Source organism: Alligator sinensis, unplaced genomic scaffold, assembly GCF_000455745.1.
Source record: "Alligator sinensis unplaced genomic scaffold, ASM45574v1 scaffold331_1, whole genome shotgun sequence".
Lineage (NCBI taxonomy): Eukaryota > Metazoa > Chordata > Crocodylia > Alligatoridae > Alligator > Alligator sinensis.
This window is the reverse complement of record NW_005842033.1, coordinates 490,400-511,451: the sequence shown is the minus strand read 5'-3', so window position 1 is coordinate 511,451 and position 21,052 is coordinate 490,400. Positions and strand designations below refer to the sequence as shown.

Sequence of the window (21,052 nt, the reverse complement as noted above, 5' to 3'; positions counted from 1 at the left end):
GACAAAAACTAAAGTGGATGATTAACTCCTCTTGAACAAGGACATCAGCAGCGTACAATGCCAAATGGCATCAGCACTCTACTTTGAGCAGGGGTGACACCCACCATTCGGAGAAGCTGCTGGTGGTCATGGAATGTTGAGCTGTCTATGATGTGAGTTGGTAGAGTTGTTCTCATATGTTGAAGACTTGCAAAACAGCCCTAGACTAAACAAAATTGGACTTCTCCCCAAAGAATGAATTTAGCAGTTGGATGCTTGCATGCTTTCTATTATTATGGAGTTACTGTCTTGCTTTCTGTAATATAATATTGTGCTCTGGCACTTTGGCACTGATCAGGTTAACAAACTTATTGTGATAACAATCCCATCAGTTTTGTGTATGAGTTTTTCTGCTTGCATGCATGTTGGTGAGATGGCATTTGGCATACATGACTTGCAGCAGCTGCCTCATTGCAGGAAAGTTTGCTGTACTGTGCTGAATGTTGCCATGTATTCTCTTACTCCTTCTTGCTTTCATTTTCCTCTTTCACTAAACATTTCTTATTTTAAGGTGGAATCTTTGGCACCTGCCACTCCAACTTGTAATCAGGAAAGCCTTAGCCAGTCACCTCCTTTAACTCCTACTACAAGAAAGGTAATAAAAAAAAAACAAATCAAAAGCAGCCCGCAACAAAAATAACAGATGCATTTTAATTACCAGAGGATAGTGTTTTTTCTTTTTTCACTACTATACGAAATGCTTTAATGTGATCCTTAAGTGTATAGACATGAAAATACCGAGAATTTAGGGAGTTTACATTATCTCTGTATTTGGTACCAGTGTGACTGCTGTCATAACATGACAGAACCTTAATTCTAGTATCTATGTTCAAGGGGTAATAGAATAATTGCAGATGGTTTGATACAAAAAAAGCATAGGAATGGATAAAAGACTGGAAAACCAGGCCTTTATAGTGAAAGATTTGAGGAACCTTATCAAAGAGGAAACTTGCAGGATGACACATTTTTGGCTAGAAATAAACCGACTCTTTAACATGGAGGATAAATCATCCAAATTATTTAAGGTTTGTTATACGCTCTCAGTAGAGACCTTTAGGAAAACATCCAAACAAAACTTTGTTTAAACATGTTCTAGTTCAAGCACAGCTGTTAGAGTTGAAGTAGAAATGAATGAACTTGTGCTCTTGTTATGTGATTCTCTGTGGCCTCCTGTAATGTCTCTTCCAGCCTTAAAGAAAGGAAAGTAAGAGTAGTACAGAGGAAAAACAGCATTCATTCAGTCTGCCTTCCACTAGATTAACTCAGTTCATTTCTATTAGTCATATTCTGCTTCTAGTGGGAGGAAGAACATCATAACCCAGATTTTACTGCCTTCCTTGCCAAAGGTTTTATGTAGTTAAGGGTACAGATACCATAGTATGTTTTTATACTCCACTATAAAGGCAGACTGTCTATCTGTCTGTCTATCTGTCACTGTACATAGTGTGCCCACTCATCTATAGGAGATCAGGTAATAACTTGAGCCAAGGCCTACCTAGGATAGATAACGAGGACCAAAGCTGCAGCCTCAATGTATACACTGGTGTAACTTAAGCTATCGTACAGTTACTACTGTATTTTTGAGAAGCAAGTTTACATGGGGCAGAACATCTTACACTGTACATAGTGTGTGAGTGGGCACACTATGTACAGTGTAAGATACTCTGCCCCGTGTAAACTTGCTTCTCAAAAATACAGTAGTAATTGTATGATAACTTAAGTTACACCAGTGTGTGTGTTGAGGCTGCAGCTTTGGTTCTCTGTACCTATCCTAGGTAGGCCTTGGCTCAAGTTATCTGCTTTCCTGCTACCACCTGGCAAGATACTGTAACAGCATCGTATAGCTTGTTACTTAAGGAGAAACTGGTTGTTTGTCCAGATCCTGATGTAACTTAACTTTACAAAGTGTATGCAAAGAACAGGAATATAGACACGGATATAAACATGGCATGCATCCCTCATCCAGAGGAAACAAAAGCTGATACTGTGGGAGAATAGTTTCTTCCCTCCTTCCCCTTTGCTTAGCTAAGAGGGAAGGAAAAACTCAGGGAAAAGATTAGAACTTCAGTAGCTTGTATCGTTCCCTTTCAGGAGCAAAGTCTCTGTGGACTTTTATCTCCTTACGCTCCTGAATCTATCTACTTCTACCTGCTGTCTTTCAAAATGTGAAGATGATCTTTGTCCATGTATTTATTTAGTCTCCCCACTATTCTGTAGCAGAGGTCAGATTTCCTTTGCCACCTACTTGCATGCTGGGCTTTACACATACTGCAATGGAAGGGAAAACTTCACTCCCCTTTTCAGTCTTCCCACTACCAAGCTTATGATTCCCAATTAGTTGAGCAGCATACATTGTAGAATGCATGGAAATTATGACTTGCGTAAACTGTTCTTTTGTAGGTGCTGCATGCATAAAAGCCTTTCCCACATGATTTGCTCTAAGGATGAGCACTTGGTCAACATCTTGGGCACTCCACTGCAACCCTTACTGCATATCTTCTTCCCTGTCACCCACACACCCTGTAAAAACAAATGCACAGGTTCTTCAAATTTTTTATTACTTTAGGGTAACAGAGCACTGATCTGTCAATCTAGCCACCCATGAATAGAAAAACCTTGTAATTTAGCAGCAGGTTCCCAGATACTGTTCTTCTATGGTTCATTAACTTCTAGTTTTAGAAGTTGTTACTAACCAAGAAAAAGCTTATTTCAGAGGAAGCCTAGATCCGTCTCAGTATGAAACCATCCTGGCGTGAACCCAGATAGACGGTCCTTTTTCACACGATTGCAAATATTGAATCAACCTCCCTTCTAAGAGGCCAGATTGCTCCCCAAGGCTAGAGTCTAAACTTATCAGCTTCAGTAGCATAACACCATCTGGTGCTGCCTAAAGAAGGGGGCTGTGACCTCATTCCTGTACCTCTTCCCCACCACACCGCACCTTCCCTGCAGCAGCTCTAGCTCGAGCTCCAGCAGTTGGGAGGTCAATATAAAAGCACCAATAGATAGAAGAGGGAGCAGTAGCTGGAGGCTTTCTGTTGCAGGGGGGAGATGTTGCCTCCTATTTGCTTCCAAAAATCAGTATTTAAAAAGCCATTTGACATGCCAGTGGCAAAAAAAAAAAAAAGGATGCAATTTCCCCTTTCTCTCAACAGTGAACCTGTGGTTACTGCTCATTCCTGCTGTATGGTATGCCACCAACTATCAAGGTCCAGAACTGGCCACTTACACCTCTGATCAGCTTGAATGACTGTTTATCATAATACTTTTCAGTACCCAACACTTGGGGAATTTTATTTTAGTTTGTGTATGTGAGGAGGGTAGGAGGGGAAGAAATGTAGATCCGTGTGGCTCTTCCCAAATATTAAAGGTTTTCTAATGCATAAATGTCAGTCTTGCCTCTTGTGAAAACAGGTTTCACAGTGTGAATTTGTGGCGTGTTTTGTCTTTCTCTTTTGTTAGTCTTTCTCCTCTTCCCCCCCCCCCAATTGCACTCATGAGTTTTGTGCTCCAGGCAAATTGTCCTGCTCTTCTTGTGGAAAGCCACTATTCCACCAGATGGCAAGAGGAATATTTACTAGGTACTGTATAGCTCAGTGTGGATTCATATATTTGAGCTTCCCTCTTGAAGTTGGCCAGGCCACAGTGCTGGCTTGAAATGTTGACAGTAATTTGTGCTGTTGACTTGACTAGATCCTATACTGGGTGCAGATTGGAGCTCTAGGTGTGTTCTTGCAGCTAAACAAGTGAGTTGCCAAGATGTGAATGTGAGGGCCATCAGCCTAGCCACATCCATATTTCATATGATGGGGTGCAGTCTCTTTAGCAGGCTGTGGAGAGAAGTGAACTATTTTGCCACCATATAGGTATTTTGGCACCCAGAATCATTGAGGAATCTAGAGGACCCCCCAGCTGCAGTCTCACTACTGTATGGGTAACTTAAATGTTATTACTGCAAGTGATGTTAAGTCATCAGGATTTGGTGTCTGAACAATTGATTTCAGCTTTCTTAATGCATCTTTGTTCAAAATAGTGTGATATATTCATTCTACCCTTAAAATAAAATGTTTAATCTCTCAAAATCTGGCAGTGCAAATCTTATTCAGATTTTAAAGACAAGTTTACTTGCAAGTAGAGGCCAAGCAAGTGCAGAAAACTGGAGCTGCTGAAGTGGTGGCTTTTTAAGAGAAGTTGATCATGTGAAGAGCTTTGTAGCTGGTAGCTTTGTAATGAAGGTCTTAATGAAATCTTCAGTTCTAACCAGTGCTGTCCATAATGCATATAAATTTGTTGGTTGGAATTGTCCAATGGAAGTAGTGGCATTTGAGAAACATGTCAACGAATCCCTACAAAATACAGATTTCCAGTCAAAACTGACTTCTTTGCCTTCTGTTTTGACAGAAAACCAGCATGACTGCCAGGTGTCTTTTGCCATTTTAAATCTAAAATATCTGGGGCAGGGTGCATTTAACCAAATTCTGCCATCCATGTAGTCTAAAAGCAAAATTAACTGAAGAAAATGTTCAGCCAGTAAATAATTTAAGATCATGTTCTAGTGAAGCTAACTTTCTGAATTCAAGGTAAATATAGGAGTTAGTAGAAAAAAATCTTTAAAAGGTAGGCTTTGATTTGTTTTTCTTTTGAAGTTCATTAGTGTATATAGTAGGTGCATCTACACAAGGCACTTTACTGTGGGGTTGACTAATTAGCTCTGCAGTAAAGCATCACCATCTACATGTGCACCCTTATCAGGCTGGTATAAACTAATTAATTCCTCTGTAGGATAATACTGCCTGACACAAGTACTGTCCTACAGCCAAGTTATTTACTTTGCTGCATCGCATGTGTAGATGGTGCCCAGGGCTTGCTGAGGCATGAGGGTGCTACAGTACAGGGGTTGCTTGCCAGCTAGCCCTTCACTGTAGCACCCTTTTGCCCCAGCCAGCCTCTCTGCAGCACATTCCACTGGGGCAGAGCAGCTCCAGGCTGGCAGGCTGACCCCCAAGAGCCCCTGCCAGCCAGGGCTGTGCTGTCCCAGGTGCACGTGTAAATGCGCCCAGGAGCAATGAACTCCAGCACAAACTGTGCCAGAGTTTCTTTGCATCACATTAAGATCATGTGTACATATGCCCAGTATATTTCATCTGCACTGTGCTCTTCCTTGCAACTGGAGATGATTGCTATGGATAAGGATGCTTTAGGAAACTGATAGGATGAGTAATTTATTGATTTATCTATTAATAGCTGGACAAGTAGTATGTTCAGTAATGTCCCAGTTCCATATCAGTGGAAGACTAATAACCATACTTACCTGCCTGTCATCACTGTGGTATATGAGCATCTTAAGCCTCAGACAGACATTTAGTTTCTCTTGGGAGAGTTGCTGCTCTCCTAGGTGAAACCATGTAGATGCAGATATTTAGGTTTTTTCTGCCGTGGTAAAAATAGTACAGGAGAAAAATAATTCTGGAACAACCAGGGTTAAATCATTGCAAAGAGTTTCACCTGGGAGAGTTTAATATCTATACCTGCTGTGGCTTCTCACAGAAGAAAACAGCCCTTCTGTATCCTTTACCCTCCATCTCCCCTGTGCTCCCCTACCCTCCGGGGAGATGGTGTATCACTCACTGGACTCATATGTGTTCTGCTCCCTGCTGAAGCAGCAATCTGCTTTGTCATCATTGTACTGCAGGGAAACGCAGGTTGACACGGGGCAGTCTGGGTCAGCCAGTTGAGGCTGTCCTGGGCACTGCTACCATCTGTTGCCAGGTAGATTAAGTAGAGTACCCTGCAATGTATGCATAGGACACCCCTCCTCCCCCTCCCTTCCCTCCTGCAGGTACATAGTGTTAGCACTGCAAGCTCTCCATTCTTCAGGGCATGCTCATTCTGTTGTCTGTACACACATCTCTGGGTACGTTTCTCTACCAGAAGAACAAACCAGGGCAAGTTCTCCCAGGTGAACTTAATGTGTGTACACAGTCACAGATTGGCATTGGTGAATTTTAGGGCTAATATCAAAGAACTGAACACAGAACTTGTAGCTTCTCTCTAGAAATTTCTCTCTCCCACTGATGATATAGTATATATTTCCTCTGTGTCTTTTTTTCTTTTCCCCCCCCCCAGCAGTTTGTCCTTTTATTTCTTAATTGTAGGTTACCAATGCCAATGACCCCTGGTCAAACTGGAACGCTGGGAAATCTGGAAACTGGGACAGTGCAAACTCTGGTGACAGCTGGGCAACCAAACCTGAAAGTGCAGCTGGACAGAAAAACAGTGCTTCAAACAACTGGGAGGCAGCAGGAGCATTTGGTCACCCACAGGCTTATCAAGGTCCAGGTCAGCTAAATCTTCCCATAATTGGTCCATATTTACTTGCTCTTTGAGCAAATAAGGGAGTCGTGGGCATTTGTTAGGATTATCTGAGCAGTGATAATCTGAGGGAGGGAGCCACTAAGAACAGTGGTTGCTGTGAGGTACAATTGTGGTCCCTCAAAATATTTCCTTTTGAAAGTTTCAGTGGCATACAACAATCCATCTTTTCAGAATCTCCTGAAGAATTATCAGGTGAGAGTCATGATGATTAATCTCTGACACACTCTATTCACATGAATTTTGTTGACAATAGATGGTCTTAAATCTGGGTCTGCCTGGTTCTGTCATTAGGACTGGCCTGTGACTAAGTCTTCTAACCTTAAGAACTGGAGTGTTTCAGAGGACTTTCTAATCCTTGCAGCACTGAAGGTGGAGGTGAAGGGAAGGATTTGTATATGGGGTAGACTAACTTTACAGGGTGGGTTAAGTGCATCCTTACTGTAATACACTTACATTTTTAAAAACCTGTTACAAACATACCATGTTTATTTTGGTGGGGCTTTGACACATTCTGCATGCATAGCCAAAGTTGGGCTGAATTACTTCTCAATATCTTCTACTGCATTTTTTGTTTGTTTTCTCAAGAGTCTGCGAGCATGCTGGCTGAGAGGAGATCCTTTGGACTTGTACAGTAACTAATTTTTCTCTTTGCCCTCTTCAGCAGCTGCTGACGATGATGATTGGGATGATGACTGGGATGACCCCAAATCCACTTCACCACAGTATCTTGGTTATAAGGAATCTGAGCCTTCTGAGGCAGGGGGCCCTCAGCGTGGAAATACTCGGGGAGCTGCCATGAAACTACCACTTAACAAGTAATGATTAGCAAACTAGGAAAAAAACACTGTAAAGATTGGAGAGGAATTATGAAATTGCTGTATGTAATAGTCATATTGTAAAAGCCTGTACCCATTTCGTCATATCTGTCCTTCTACTCAAGTGTGCTGTGAAAACCTAATTAATTCTAGCTTTATTACTTAGGGAACTTATACAGTATCACCTCCCCCACATACACTCTACTCCCCTCTGAAAATAGGCTGTGCATCCAGTCCTGTTCTTCTAAATATTTTCTTTGGAACAGGAACATCCATATATGCACTTACGTAGTACCCTACAAATTTTATACCAGCATAACTGGTAGCAGAATCTGGCCTTACCTTTCTTTACCTTAGGTTGCATGTTAATATGCCCCTACAACTGTGTTCTTGTGTTTATGGCTTTAAATGTAGGAGGAAAATAAAAAAAAGTGTGTTGTAAGAATACACAAGTATTCCCCAAGACTTGGAAGAGAAGAAAATGATCAGAAACAGTCAACATGGGTTAACCAAGGGCAAGTCATGCCTGACCAACCTGATAGTTTTCTAAGATGAGATAACTGGTTCTGTGGATGTGATATACCTGGACTTTAGCGAGGCTTTTGATATGGTCTTTCACAGCATTTTTGCAAGCAAGCTAAGGAAGTATGGGTTGGATGAATGGACTGTAAAGTGGATAGAAAGCTGGCTGGATTGTTGGGTTCAATGGGTAGTGATCAATGGCTCAATGTCCTAGTTGTTAGCCAGTATTGGATGAAGTGCCCCAGGGTCAGTCCTGGGGCCGGTTTTGTTTAATACCCTCATTAACGATTTGGAAGACAGGATGGATTGCACCTTAAGCATGTTTGTGGATCACACCAAGCTGGGGTGTCAAGTATGTATGCTGGAGGGTAGGGCTAGGGTTCAAAGTGACCTAGACAAAATAGATGATTGGGCCAAAAGAAATCTAATGAAGTCCAACAAGGACAAGTGCAAAGTCCTGCACTTAGGATGGGAGAATCCCATGCACAGGCTTGGGACCAACTGGCTAAGCAGCAGCTCTCCAGAAAAGGCCCTGTGCATTACAGTAGACAATAAGCTGGGTGTGGGTCAACAGTGTGCCGGTTTGCCAAGAAGGCTGCTAGCGTACTGGGTTGCGTTAGCAGGAGTGTTGCAGACAGATTGAGGGAAGTGATTTATTTCGCTCTATCACTCTATTCAGCACTCGGTGAAGCCACATCTGGAGAACTGTCTAGTTTTGGACCCCCCCCCCACTACAGAAAGAATGTAAGCAAGAATGTGGAAGGGGCTGGGGCACATGACTTATGAGGAGAGGCTTTAGAAAGTGGGCTTATTTAGTCTGGAGAAGAGAAGACTGAGGGGGGATTTGATAACAGCCTTCAACTACCTGAAGGGTGATTCCAAAAAGGATGGATCTAGACTGTTCTCAGTGGTGGCAGATAACAGAACAAGGAGCTATGGTCTCAAGTTGCAACTAAGAGAGGTTAAGGTTGAATAGTAGGAAAACTGTTTTCACTAGAAGGATGGTGAAGCACTAGAACGGGTTACCTACAGAGATGGGTGAATCTCCACCCTTGGAGGTTTTTAAGGCCTGGCTTGACAAAACCTTGGCTGGAATGATTTAGTTGGGGATGGTTCTGCTTTGAGCAAGGGGCTGGACTAGATGACCTTCTGAAGTCCCTTCCAAACCTCATTTTCTATTTTTCTAAGTCCTGTCTTTTTAAGCAGTCTTTTAATTAATTTTTAGACTGAAAGATGTTAACATGATGCAGTTTTGAAAACCTATATGGTGCCAGGGATGAAGCTAAAAGGAAAAAAAACCATTTGAATTGTGGCCTTTCAGTTGTCACTCCTCTAAAGAAATGTATGTTGCATTACCCCAAACTGGGGGTAATGTCCTTTAACCAATTTTTGTTTGCTACAAGGAATTTTCTTTTCTTTTTTTTGTTTTTTAACTACTGTATTAGTTTTAAGGACTTTATCCTGATATTTATTTCCTTAGGAATAGTAGCAGGAATAAAGCCATCATAAATTTTGTATAATGCCATGTCTCTCTGAATGCTACATCTCTCTTCTCTTTAAATAACATAAAATTGTCTACTTATCTCCCAATGTGTACTGTCAAAGAAGCATATCAAATTTATTTGGAGAAACATCTAATTTTTACTCTCCAGCTTTTTAATAGCAATTGATGTGTATAGCAATTGATGTGACTGTGTATAGTCCAGACTTGTTTGGCAGTGCAGCAGAACCTCACAATAGCCACTTAACCGAGTACTAATGCCTGATTTGTTGTTGGTTGTGGTTGATGATCTAGTTTATTGTTTAGTTTTTGCTTTAAAACTCTCCAAAGCCTTATGTAAAGTAAAATCAGGAGATGTAGAAAATACTTGGATGGCAAACGCATGTCATGCTTATTTTATAGGCCTTTATACAAACTTTTGTATGTGCTAATTTCCATCGCTTTTGTTTGGTTAAGACAGAGGTTGGCAGCTGACAGCCCACAGAGCCATGGGACTTTGACAGTAAGGTGCTTTGTCCACACCATGGCCAGGTGGTGGAGAGAAGTGGTAGCAACCAGGTTATAACATCAGCCTGTCTTGGACCTGAGCTGGGTCATTCTGGCATGTTGCCAGAAAATGATGCTGACTGCTGGCTTAGGTTTGTAGTACATCTTGTCAAGACACAGCTGTTTTTGCAACTGAGCAGTGCATGTAGAGATATTGTCAATTATTTTAGTTTTTAATGTAAGAAAGACTAGCTCTTACATAGATAAGCAAAACTTTATAGAAAATTAGACCAAATAGCAACATGAACTCTCCTCAAGAACAAAGGGTACAAAGACTTCTGTTCACAGACTGGTAGTTTTAGGTAGGTGTGTTTGTACATGGTTGTTCAGATCAGAAAGCTCTGTGGGTTTGTTTGAGGACCAAACACTAGCTTCAAGTTAACCTATACAATTGCATTTCTTAAGTATTTGCCTCCCGAGCTAATATTAAAGTTGTGATTTATGTTTTATTTATTACTTTATTTTACTCAAGTGTAACCTGAGTGAGTATTTATTTAAAATCAGTCAGTAAGAGCACAAGACTTTTGATAACTAAGGCTACATACAAATGTTCAGTTTCTAAAGGGAGATGAGTGGTTTCTCCTGGTAGACAGCAGAAGTTTGCAGACTTTCAGGCTCTTTTTCCCAAAGCAAAAATGGTCTCTCTGGAAGAAAAATAACTCTGGAACAACCGGGATTAAGTTGGTCCTGGGAGAGTTTCTCCAGAGGATTGGTAGGAGTGGAGCTGAAGGAAAGGCTCCTGTGCCTTCCCAAGACTGGGGTCACCCCAGTCCTGAGAGAGCATGGGGCAGCTGCTCCCATCCATCCTGTAGACCTGGGGGGAAGGAAGGGGAATAGCAACTGCTAGCTGCTCCCTACTAATTTTTTCACCAGAGTCCCTTTTGTTGCACTGCTCCCTCTGCTCAGTTGCTGGAGACATGAGGCGCAGCCCCTTCCCCAAGGGGAGCAAGTGTCTGGTTTTGGGAAGGCGCTAAAGACTGTCTTGCTGCTGTCTTCCCCTCTTGGACTAGTCTGGGGAGGGAGGAGAAGAGCAGCCACATTGTTCCTTGTCTCTTCACTAAGCTGGATGCTGCCCTGTTTATGGTGGGTTTTGGGATTTTGCTTCCTCTGGTCTGCTCAGCCCTTGAAAACAGGGAAAGGGGTGGAGAAGGCTGCTTCTTCACCTTGTTCCCCAGAGCCTGGTCTGGGGCAGGTATTAGGAGTCTGTCTGCTGCTTCATTTTTTCCCTTCCCCCCTCTGTCATCCCCTTGGGACCAGGAATAGTGGAACAGGCACTGCTCTGTCTTCTCCAGACTGGGATCTCCCCAGTCTCAAGAAGGCATGGAAAACGGGGGGGTGCATAAGGCTGCAGACTGAGCATCTGTACTGCTCCCTCTCCTGAAAAGATTCTACCAAGAGAAATTTCTCCCAGTGGAAATCAATGTCTTCACACAGCCTAAGACCCAATCTAGTAACTGCTACCAAAACAGGTTTTCTTGCGAAAAGTCCTGTTTGTCAGAATGCTCCCTCTGTGTACTTTCCCTCTGTGCTCCAAGGGGGTGAGTGTACATTGAGAAATTGATTCTTCTTTAGGGGGGGAGGAAATACTTGCATGAATGTGGTACAGAATCAAACCCGTGGTTCCTACAGACAGTCTAATTTTATTTGCTTTTCCTCTTCAGAAAGTCTCAAGCGGTAAAACAGGATGTAGACTCATCTAGTAACAAATAGCATTACATTTTGTAATAATAAACAGGCTAGAACTGGATTAACATCTGTCATTGAGTTTGAGAAACTGTTTAGTTTATAATTGAGAGAATGTCAGTAGAATAGAAAATGGTCCTTACTGCTATATAAAGTCCTGCTTCAGTCCTGTAACTATTCTTATTACAGTGATATACTTTGTATTGTGAAAGGTAGAATCTATTTAGAATAACCAGCATTAAAACTCCTCTGATTTAGGGTGTTAAAATTGATTATAAGTCATACTTCACTTCTGTTGTTGCTCCATACAAACAGCAGCTGCTTGGCAGCATTTCAAGCAGGGGGCTAACTTTTGAGAGTCCAGTCATCTCATTGAATAGAGAGGAAATTGGACCTACCTGGTATATTTAAGATAAACTATGATTTAAGGACATAGGACTATCAGTCTTTTCTTTAAATTCTACTTGGATGAACTGTGTGTATCATGGTGTTCAGGACCACTAGATAAAATTAATATTGTAGCTCATAGTAACTTGTTTTTTTCTACTAATGATACCTGTGAATTCAAATGACTCTAGTTGACTGGTGATGAATGATGCAATAAAGAATCAGTTGTTACTAAATGTACCAGAGTCATGCTCATTCTGATTGGCTTTGCACATCAGACCAATTGTGAGGCTCAGACCATGAGACTGGCTTGCCTGAAGGTATGTCTTAAGGCATTCTGCACTTTTCATGAATTATGGGCTGGGCTGCTCAAGAGCTAAAACTCTCTCTCAAATAAAAATTAACAATCAAAGCACTCCATAACTAATGCAAATTTAATTTGGTGTAATTTTAAATTTTCTCAATCACTTTTCCTTAGCATATTAATGTTTGTTTTTCTTAGGTTTTTTTCAGGCAGGAAATACTGAATCTGTCAAAGGAGAGATTATGAAAAATGAAATTGGTTACTTTTTTATTTCTTTGACCAGATTCCCTGGATTTGCAAAACCTGGCATGGAACAATATCTGTTAGCAAAGCAGCTAGTGAAACCCAAAGAGAAAATTTCCATAATTGTAAGTTGTGTTCCTCATAACTTTTCTTTAGCTTCGTTGTCTTCTAAATATTTTTCAATTAATCCCAGCATGGAACTAAAAGCATAATTTGCTAATCTAATACCAGATATGTAGTAGATAGTGTGAGGGTGGTTGGGTAGGTTTGTGGGGGGTTTTGGTTTGGCATTTCTTTGTGTATATTTATGGGAATTGTGCAGTTAAGGCCTTGTTCCTGACAAATGCAGAGTATCTTTAACTCCAGTCAAGACTAGTGAGAGTCCAGGAGTGCCTTTTAGGATCAAACTTTTACATATAGAAATGTAGGCAGGCTAGCTATGCAGGAAGCATTAACACACTAGCAAGCACAGTTAAAGCAGTAAGGAATAAAAAGGCGTGAGCATGGGTCTGTTCTTGCCTGTGTCTACAGAGCCTCACTTCTACATGTAGTTCCACCAAATACAATGGGACTACATACATAAGGGTGTTCAAGATTTGGTCACTGTGTCAAAAAAAAATCACTTAACCATAATTAATGGACTAATATAGAGAGTTTCAAGTGGAAAAAATCATAGTGGGTAGCATTTTTTTAAAACAGGTAGATTTCTTAATTAGAATAGTAGATAATAAAGGAAAATTGCCTGTAACAAGAAAAATAACTTATGACAAATATTCAGGTTTTAAATGGCTCTCCTAAAAGGTATTTCAGTTACATTATGTACCCCTCATTAGTTCATCAATTAGAGGCAGTAGCCTGTGAAAGAATCTTAACAGTGCAGAGGCACAAAGCCCAGAGTGCCCCCTGCAAGCTTCTGTTAAATACCCTCAAATCTTGGTCCAATCCCTGGGAGTGGAGAGTGCCTAATGCCAGTCATTGGAATCACTTTAATACTTTGCTGTGCTGGACCTTAAACAAGGCCCTGATCTGGCATTAGTGTTCTGATTTAAGGTGCAAGTTCTCACTGAAGTCAACAGAAGACTTCCAAACAGATTAAGCTCATGGTCTGACCTTTCAAAAAAATTGAAATGTATAGCATGTAACTAAAAAGAAAAGAGAAAACCTTAGTTGCTTTCTTGTTTAATGATGGTCTGTCGTGGTATATGCCCATTTATAGTATTAATACTTATGATTTCTTGTAGGTTGGTGATTATGGCCCAATGTGGGTTTATCCTACCTCCTCATTTGACTGTGTGGTGGCAGATCCCAAAAAAGGTTCCAAAATGTATGGGTTGAAAAGCTACATTGAATATCAGCTCACGTGTACTGTAAGTATGTCTGACCTTGGTTCTTTACTGTGTATGCAAGTCGGTATGGGGCTGAGAGGGAAAAATCTATTTTAGGGAACACTCTTTTATTTTGGACATTGTCAGTGTTTTCATCATGGTAGACTAAATCTAATATTTAAACAATAAGTATTTTGGATTTCTTGCAAACATTTCCCTTGAGCTAGTTGGTGGCCCTAAAAGTTTCGATAAGACTAAAGTCTTTCTTTAAGGATATGTTAAGCAAGAATTCTTTGTTTTGTCTGTTTTACAGAACACAAATCGATCAGTCAACCACAGATATAAACACTTTGACTGGTTATACGAGCGTCTCCTAGTTAAATTTGGATTAGCCATTCCAATCCCATCTCTTCCAGACAAGCAAGTAACAGGTAAACAAGTTCCCAGCTGTGAAATGAGGGGGAAGGGGAGGAAACATTTGCACAATGGTGATCTTGAGCATCTATACACATGTTGGGGGTGGGAGGGCACTTTTAATTAGAACAATTCCAAGAGCTGCTCTAACTGGTGCCCAGAGCATCTCGTGCATCAGCGTCCTCACGCTTCAAAATGATGGCGAAGGCACTTTAGATAAAGTCCGTTCTCCCGTTTTGAAGTCCGGAGATGCTGATACAGGAGACACGGGAGCTGCAGCAATTACACGCAATCGGAGCAACTTCTGCACTTGTGTATTAGGCCCCCTTTGTTTTGTAGCGTCTTTGAAAAGGTGGCATAGCAGCATTGCTTTGAACACTGAAAATTCTTTTGGATGTGACTGACTAACGATAATCTGATTGGTGACATGTGTCACTATCAATCCAAAACTCAGTTTTGATCCTTTCCAGGCCAGAAGCATAAAAATCTTAAGTACTACAGAGAAAGTGTGCTCAATCCTAGTAGGAAAATTTCTTATGCAACAGTCCCTCAGACTGTCTTGGAAGTGACATAAGTTTTATTTTCATTTGATCAGACTGATCTATAACATAGAAGCTTTAAAAACTTGGAGCAGAAGGGGAAACCTGAAACTTGTCTGGGGGAACAGAGGAGCCCAGGCAGTGTGCTGTTAGTTCTCTCTTCAGAAGTTCCTGTTTTTCTGATGGCTTATTGTCACTTGTTTGTAAAAAGCCAAATAAAAGTGCATGCCATTTACAAGACATCCAGCACCTTGTTATAGTATCAGGTAATTTGATCAAACACTTTTGAAGCCTTTCTGTTGATTTCAAAGAACATTGGATTGAGTCCTTAGTGCTGTCATTTGTTCAGTTCATCACACTTTAAGTGTGTGTCTGCATTTTAATAGTGTTTTATGGCTAACAGTAATGTATTTTTTGAGCAAGTGTAGGGACTTGACCCAGGAGAAAAATCTATAATTTGTGTGTTCCGATTAAAACATTATGCAGCCATTAAGGCACCCACTCAAAAACAAAAGCACAAAAGCAGGCGTTTAGCCAACCATGTGGCCTGTTTGTACCACTGAAAATGCAACAGTGTCTGTGTGAAGAAAGTTGAGCATTGATACAAATGCTGGGATAAGTGCCGAGGAAACTGAAAAGTGAGGAAGTGATTTTGTTTTTTCCTTAGCTAGGCTCCTACTTAGAATTCTACCAGGGTTTGTTCTTAAACATGTGCACATGAACTAAAAATAAACTAGGAGACCTGATGGTGTGTCTCTAGATTTCCTTATAATTGGCTCCATAAAAGACTCAAAAGGGACTCTGGCATCTCCATCAATTCTTGTGTTTTGATTTTTGTTGTTGGTATTATGTGAGGGAGGGCTATTTTGCTTGATTTTATGGTAAGAAGGCGTGTTTGTTTCTTTCTTGGAGATGAAGTTAAATGAAACACTTGGAAAATGATAGACATCTTTCATCATGCTCAGGAGGCTTCTTTCAGAGGACTGCTGTGTAGAAAAATGGCTTTTATAGGCACTAGAGAGGAAACCCTGCTATTGGGCCAACTGATTACTGCTTTGCTCGGAAGAGAACATTAATAGGACTCATGTTGTTGCTGGCAACTGGGTGCTGAACCATGCACGTGCACAGGTTCCAAATACATTGCCATCCACGTTTCTTTACCATCTTTCAGAAGCTATTGAAATGTTAGTGCTGCTTGAGGGTAAAAACATTCTAATCATGAAACCTCTCTTTAAGTCTTCATGACTTCTAGTCAATTAGTAGCATGGACACTTCTCCTATTTCTTACTTGTGCATATAGTTATTTTACTTTGGGGTTTTTTTTTTAATATTGCTTGTTTTAGTTTTGTGTGGGTTCCCAGACTGCTACTACAGTAATTGTGGGGCGGGTGTACTTTAAAAAGAGTTCACTCCTTCAAAGTCTGCCTGCCATCTACACTTTTATGAGAACTGAAGAGGTTAATGTGCTGTCACAATGTATTATCTGTTTCAAATATATCCTGTTCATTATGTAGTGTTGGAGTCATCAGATTTGATAATGAAGAAAGCTTTTTTCCAATTTTGAACATAAGACCTTGCCTTTTAGTATTAACAAAAGAGGTCACTTTTAATACATAGTGATGGAAACAGTGTTTCTTATAAATAGCATTCCATCAATTTACCAGCTTTGAAACATAATAGTTTCAGTTTCTATAGTTACAAAAGCTGTCACTTAGCGACTATCAAACCCTCCTATCCCTGTATATTCCTTCTTTCTAGTGTATATCTTCCACTTAAAAATGTATTTTGGTAATGTTTCTTTTTGCCTCTGTCTTTCATTTTTAAACATGTCATTCACTTTTCAGAGTGATACAAAAATGATTTAATAAAAACGCTACCTGGTCATTATTTAAAACTAGTAATTTTACCTACTAGTACTTCATATCTCCTACTTTCTAAAGTTCATTAATTTCCTAAGATACAGCTGTTACATTAAGGTAACTTCGTCCATTTTATACTCCATCACATTCGGTAGAAGAGAGCCTCTCATTTTTAAAGATAATTGTGGATACTTCTAAAGTGGCAACACAGTAGTTATTATTCAGTTTATTGCAGGGCGTTTTGAAGAAGAATTTATCAAAATGCGCATGGAGAGGCTCCAGGCTTGGATGAGTAGGATGTGTCGTCATCCAGTTGTTTCAGAAAGCGAAGTTTTTCAGCAGTTCCTTAATTTTCGGGATGAGAAGGTAGAAAATACAATCAAAATATGGGGGGAACTGTTTATTGTGCATAATGGTAGATGGGGGCTAAATTTTGTATCCTGCTCATAAAATGTATTGATTTCTGTCTGCCCTCCAGTGGGCAGTAGTTGAGCTGTAAATTGCTATAGGTTTGGTAGATTTGGTTCATTGCTTTTACCTGGGATTAAGCTTGTCAGCTGAAATTTTATTGCCATCTGTCCTAAGTAGAAAGATGGTGGTGTCCCAATGTAGACTTGTTTGGAATTGGAAAATTAACAGTTCTTGTAACTATATTCTAGACTCTTCTTTTAACACAGCGTTTCTCTCCAACAAATAGGGCAGCCATATTTGTTGCAGAAGTCTTAGAACTGGTATCATTCTGGCAATCTCTTGATAGACAAACTGCAATTAACCCTATATAACTGGCACCCTTTTAAAAAACAAAACAAACAAAATTGAACGTATAAATGAGAAATAAAAGCTTAATGGAGTACATAAGTAAAATGTAATTTATCACAGTTGGTGAAAAGCTAAAACAGTTTTGCAGTTTGCATCCAAACTGGTCATTAATTTCTGGTGCCAAAGTCTGAATGGGCATTCTCGTGACTTTTGGCCTTTAACTTGCTAAAACTTTAGCTTGGAAATTGACTGATTTTTCTGCTGCTATTTCTATTTCTTAAAATGATCAGCTGGGAATTTTTTTTAACTTCATCATTTGACTCTCTTAACCAGTTTTATTATGGCAATTCACTGATATCAAATAGAAGTAATAAAACTGGAATGTAATTTTTAAAAGAAAAATACTAATATACATATGCAAATCATTTGACACAGTAATAAGAAAACTAATTTCTGTTTTGTATCTATTTGTTTATATTACACAAAGGGTTTTTTTAATTTTCAGGTTAGTACCATCTAGAAAATGAAGATCATATATTTACCATCTTGTAAAGTCCTGTCCTCATTAAAGTCACAGATTTACATTAGTGGGGTGATTTCATTCAGAGGTTTTTAGGATATGGGCCATTGCAAGTATACATATTCTAAGTATAGAATGCAATCAAGCTTCACTAGAGATACAAGGTTACACAAAATGCTTTGTCATGCATGCTTTTTTTTCTTTTCCCAAGGAATGGAAAACTGGAAAGAGGAAAGCAGAAAAAGATGAGATTGTAGGACTTATGGTATTCTCTACTATGGAACCAGAAGCTCCTGACTTGGACATGATAGAAATGTAAGGTGGTGTTCCCTTTTCTCAAATTGATATTGCATGTCAGCAGTGACACTGAAAAATTATTTTTATTTAATGAAAAGCTACTGAGATCTATATAAAATAAGTACCTATTGCATGTTGCTGGCATCAGAGAAAAACTTGTCACTTCACCTGAATGAGTTATGACAAAACTATTTTAGTTTGAAATAGCTGAAAATGATTAAGTGGAGGCCTTTCAGAATGTGTTAGAACTTGACACAAAGAGTGCAGACAGAAGTGACAATTATTGCCCAATCTGGCTACAGGAAGTGGTCTATAGCCATGACAAAACACAAGTGCACAGCTTCAGACAGCTTCAAAAATGACCAACTGGGTGAAAGTCTGAACCCTTATTGCATGAGGGGTCAGATGAAGACATTTCAAAACAGCATCTTCTGTCTATGATGCCTGCTAGCCTGTTGCTGTTTTCAGAGGTAGGAAAGGAAGTGGAGGGAGTTTGGTGTGGGAGTTTTTCAGCCAAAGGGTGGGGTGGGTGAATTGGAAGCCCCCGTACTCCTAAGGTGGGGGGCTCCAGTTCACCCATCCCACTCCAGCGTGGGCTGGGGAATGCCTAGAATGAGCTCACTCTACTCCCTTTCCCTCTTCCCATTCTGAAAACTTCGCAGCCTCACAAGGAGAAAGTGGTGTTGCTAGGAAAAGACTGAATGCAGGCTAGCAGCCAGCAGCTAGATTCCTCTCCCCGCTGGAACCAACAGTGAACTTCTGTTTGGTCCGGGGTATCGTTGCAAGTTGGAACAGTTCCTGCAAAGCATTCTCAGCTACAGCTGGGAGCTATACATCCCGTCTGCAGAGGATGGTGCATAGAGATCTGTCTCTTGCAGCGACCTTGAATTGGAGTTGTTGGGCATTGACAGAGTAGTGGAGATAAAGCCTGCCAATATTATATTTTAAATAAAATATATTCTTCAATATGCCAATACAGAATCATTCCAAAGTTGGTTTGTTCTTTTTGATCATGTCAAAGATGACAAATAATCCTGTGCAGAAATCATTTGAAAAAGTATGTCACGATAGAAAAATTGGGCTTAATTCAAGCTGTGAGTCATCCTAAAGGGCGGGGCCAACACTAGATTTTTTACAAATGAAGAAAGACTGATCCTAGATTATCTATTTTTAAAAAATCATTAAAATGTTAGTAACTAACAATGAATACTGCACACACACTGCACTTTTTCTGTGCGTCACTGGTATTTCTTGTCCTTAACACATTATAGGTTGATTAACCAGATTTGCTTCCCAGTTCTTTCTTTTAAAACAATATGCCAATTAAAAAGAAGGAATAATATGGAATGGGTGACTTTTTCCACATGCTACTACATTCTGGAGAACATGAGGGTTTTCCATGATATTTTCTAGAATTGATAAACGTATGTGAATTAATTGATGTGACTGTGGCTAGGAGTAGACATTTCAGTTGTCCTAGGCCAGTTGTGCTTGTTTGTCCCAGAACAAAAATATCCTGGGATTGGCATGTACACACATCACCCTTCTAATCAGGAGTTAGTGAGTGTCTGAATGAACTGCCACTTTTTTGCCATCGATTCAATCCTGGCATAGCCATTTTGTAATGCCCCTAGATAAACTGTTAGTACTCATAAGTCTTTAGGATTTATCCTGAGACAACAGACATGGATATCAGAACAATCATACTTTGTCCTGTGATAAAATGAGATAAATGCAATGTCTATTCGTAGCCTGCATGAGAGGTTTTTATAATAGCACTAGTGTACTGCATCCATATTTGGATGAGGCCTATTCTTGAGCATTTAGTGCAGGGGTGGGCAAAATATGGCCCACAGGCCAGATCCAGCCTGCCAGGCCATTCAGTCCGGCCCGTGGGGCCCCTAAAAAAATTTTAAAATGAATACTCCATCTGCCCCTGGCTCCTGTCAGGGGCAGTAGGACCCAAAGGAAGCCACGGCATAACCCTGCAACAACGAGGCCCACCTGCCTTGCCCCAGCCCCTGAGCCAGAAGTCCCTGTCTAGTAGAGGCTTCTGGCCTGGGACTGTGGGGCAGTTAGTGGCTGCGCCAGTGTGGGAAATTCAGGTAAGAGCAAGGAGACAAGGAGGTAGGGGAGGACTGCAGGTGATTGCCCCAGTCTTTGGGGCTGGGCCAGCTCCTGCTGAGTCCTGTGGTCCAGACAGGCAGCTGGGAGCGAGTGGACGCATGGGAGCCAGCAACAGCCAGGAATCTTTCACCCAGTCAGGCGAGCACAGAGTGCATAGGGTCAGGGCTGCACGCACTGGTCCCCACCTGACCGTGGGGCTAGGGTGGGGGCCTGGGAGCGGGGAGAAGCCAGTGTTGGTGTCCTGGGGCCAGCATCTGCGGGGCCCAAAGTGAGGCAGCTCCCCTCTCTCCCTGTTGGCACAGTACAGCCTGGCTCCATAGACCCCAGCCGGCTGCAGCCCAGGCTTCTGTCACCCTGCTCTGGGCTCCGCCGGTGCTGGGCCCAGGGCCACCACCAGGCTGTTGCTGGCTCCCATGCACTTGCTGGCTCCCAGGCACCGCCCCCCCCCGAGCAGAAAAGCGGCCGTGGGCCTGATCCAGCTCCTGGCACAGTCTCTCTGGGAACGAGTTGCTGGTGGGTCGCTGGGTCCCTGCGGATAAGGGGGTGCCCCCAGGTGATGGTGCCTGCCGGGGCCACCTGTGGCAGGGCCATTGTCACCTCAAGCCTCAGGTGCATGATGTAACTTCCGCGCCACCTCCCTGCACTCCCTGGGCCACATCCCCCCTGCCTGTGCTGCCCACAGCAGCTCTGGGTGCCCCCCGGGCTTAACAGGCCCTTTCCCAGAGACCCCCCAGCCTCCTGGTGGTGGCAGGAGTTGCTCAACTGCAAACGCGGCTGTGAAGTTTCAGCAACGAGGG

General features: G+C 41.4%; 1 protein-coding gene across 7 annotated transcripts in view; it reads left to right on the top strand.

The window, feature by feature from the left end:
• The window catches only part of SNX9 (sorting nexin 9), a 67,870-nt gene that overhangs the window by 17,088 nt on the left and 29,730 nt on the right, over nt 1-21,052 (top strand). For 2 of the 7 annotated variants that reach the window (XM_025202651.1, XM_025202657.1), the window contains 9 exons: nt 551-634; nt 6,195-6,378; nt 6,586-6,606; nt 7,076-7,229; nt 12,456-12,540; nt 13,657-13,782; nt 14,054-14,171; nt 16,788-16,918; nt 18,043-18,146. In XM_025202651.1, coding sequence (XP_025058436.1) covers nt 551-634; nt 6,195-6,378; nt 6,586-6,606; nt 7,076-7,229; nt 12,456-12,540; nt 13,657-13,782; nt 14,054-14,171; nt 16,788-16,918; nt 18,043-18,146 — 1,007 coding nt within the window. The remainder of the gene's footprint in view (nt 1-550; nt 635-6,194; nt 6,379-6,585; nt 6,607-7,075; nt 7,230-12,455; nt 12,541-13,656; nt 13,783-14,053; nt 14,172-16,787; nt 16,919-18,042; nt 18,147-21,052) is intronic. The other 5 variants (XM_025202652.1, XM_025202655.1, XM_025202654.1 and 2 more) reach the window with 5 other exon arrangements.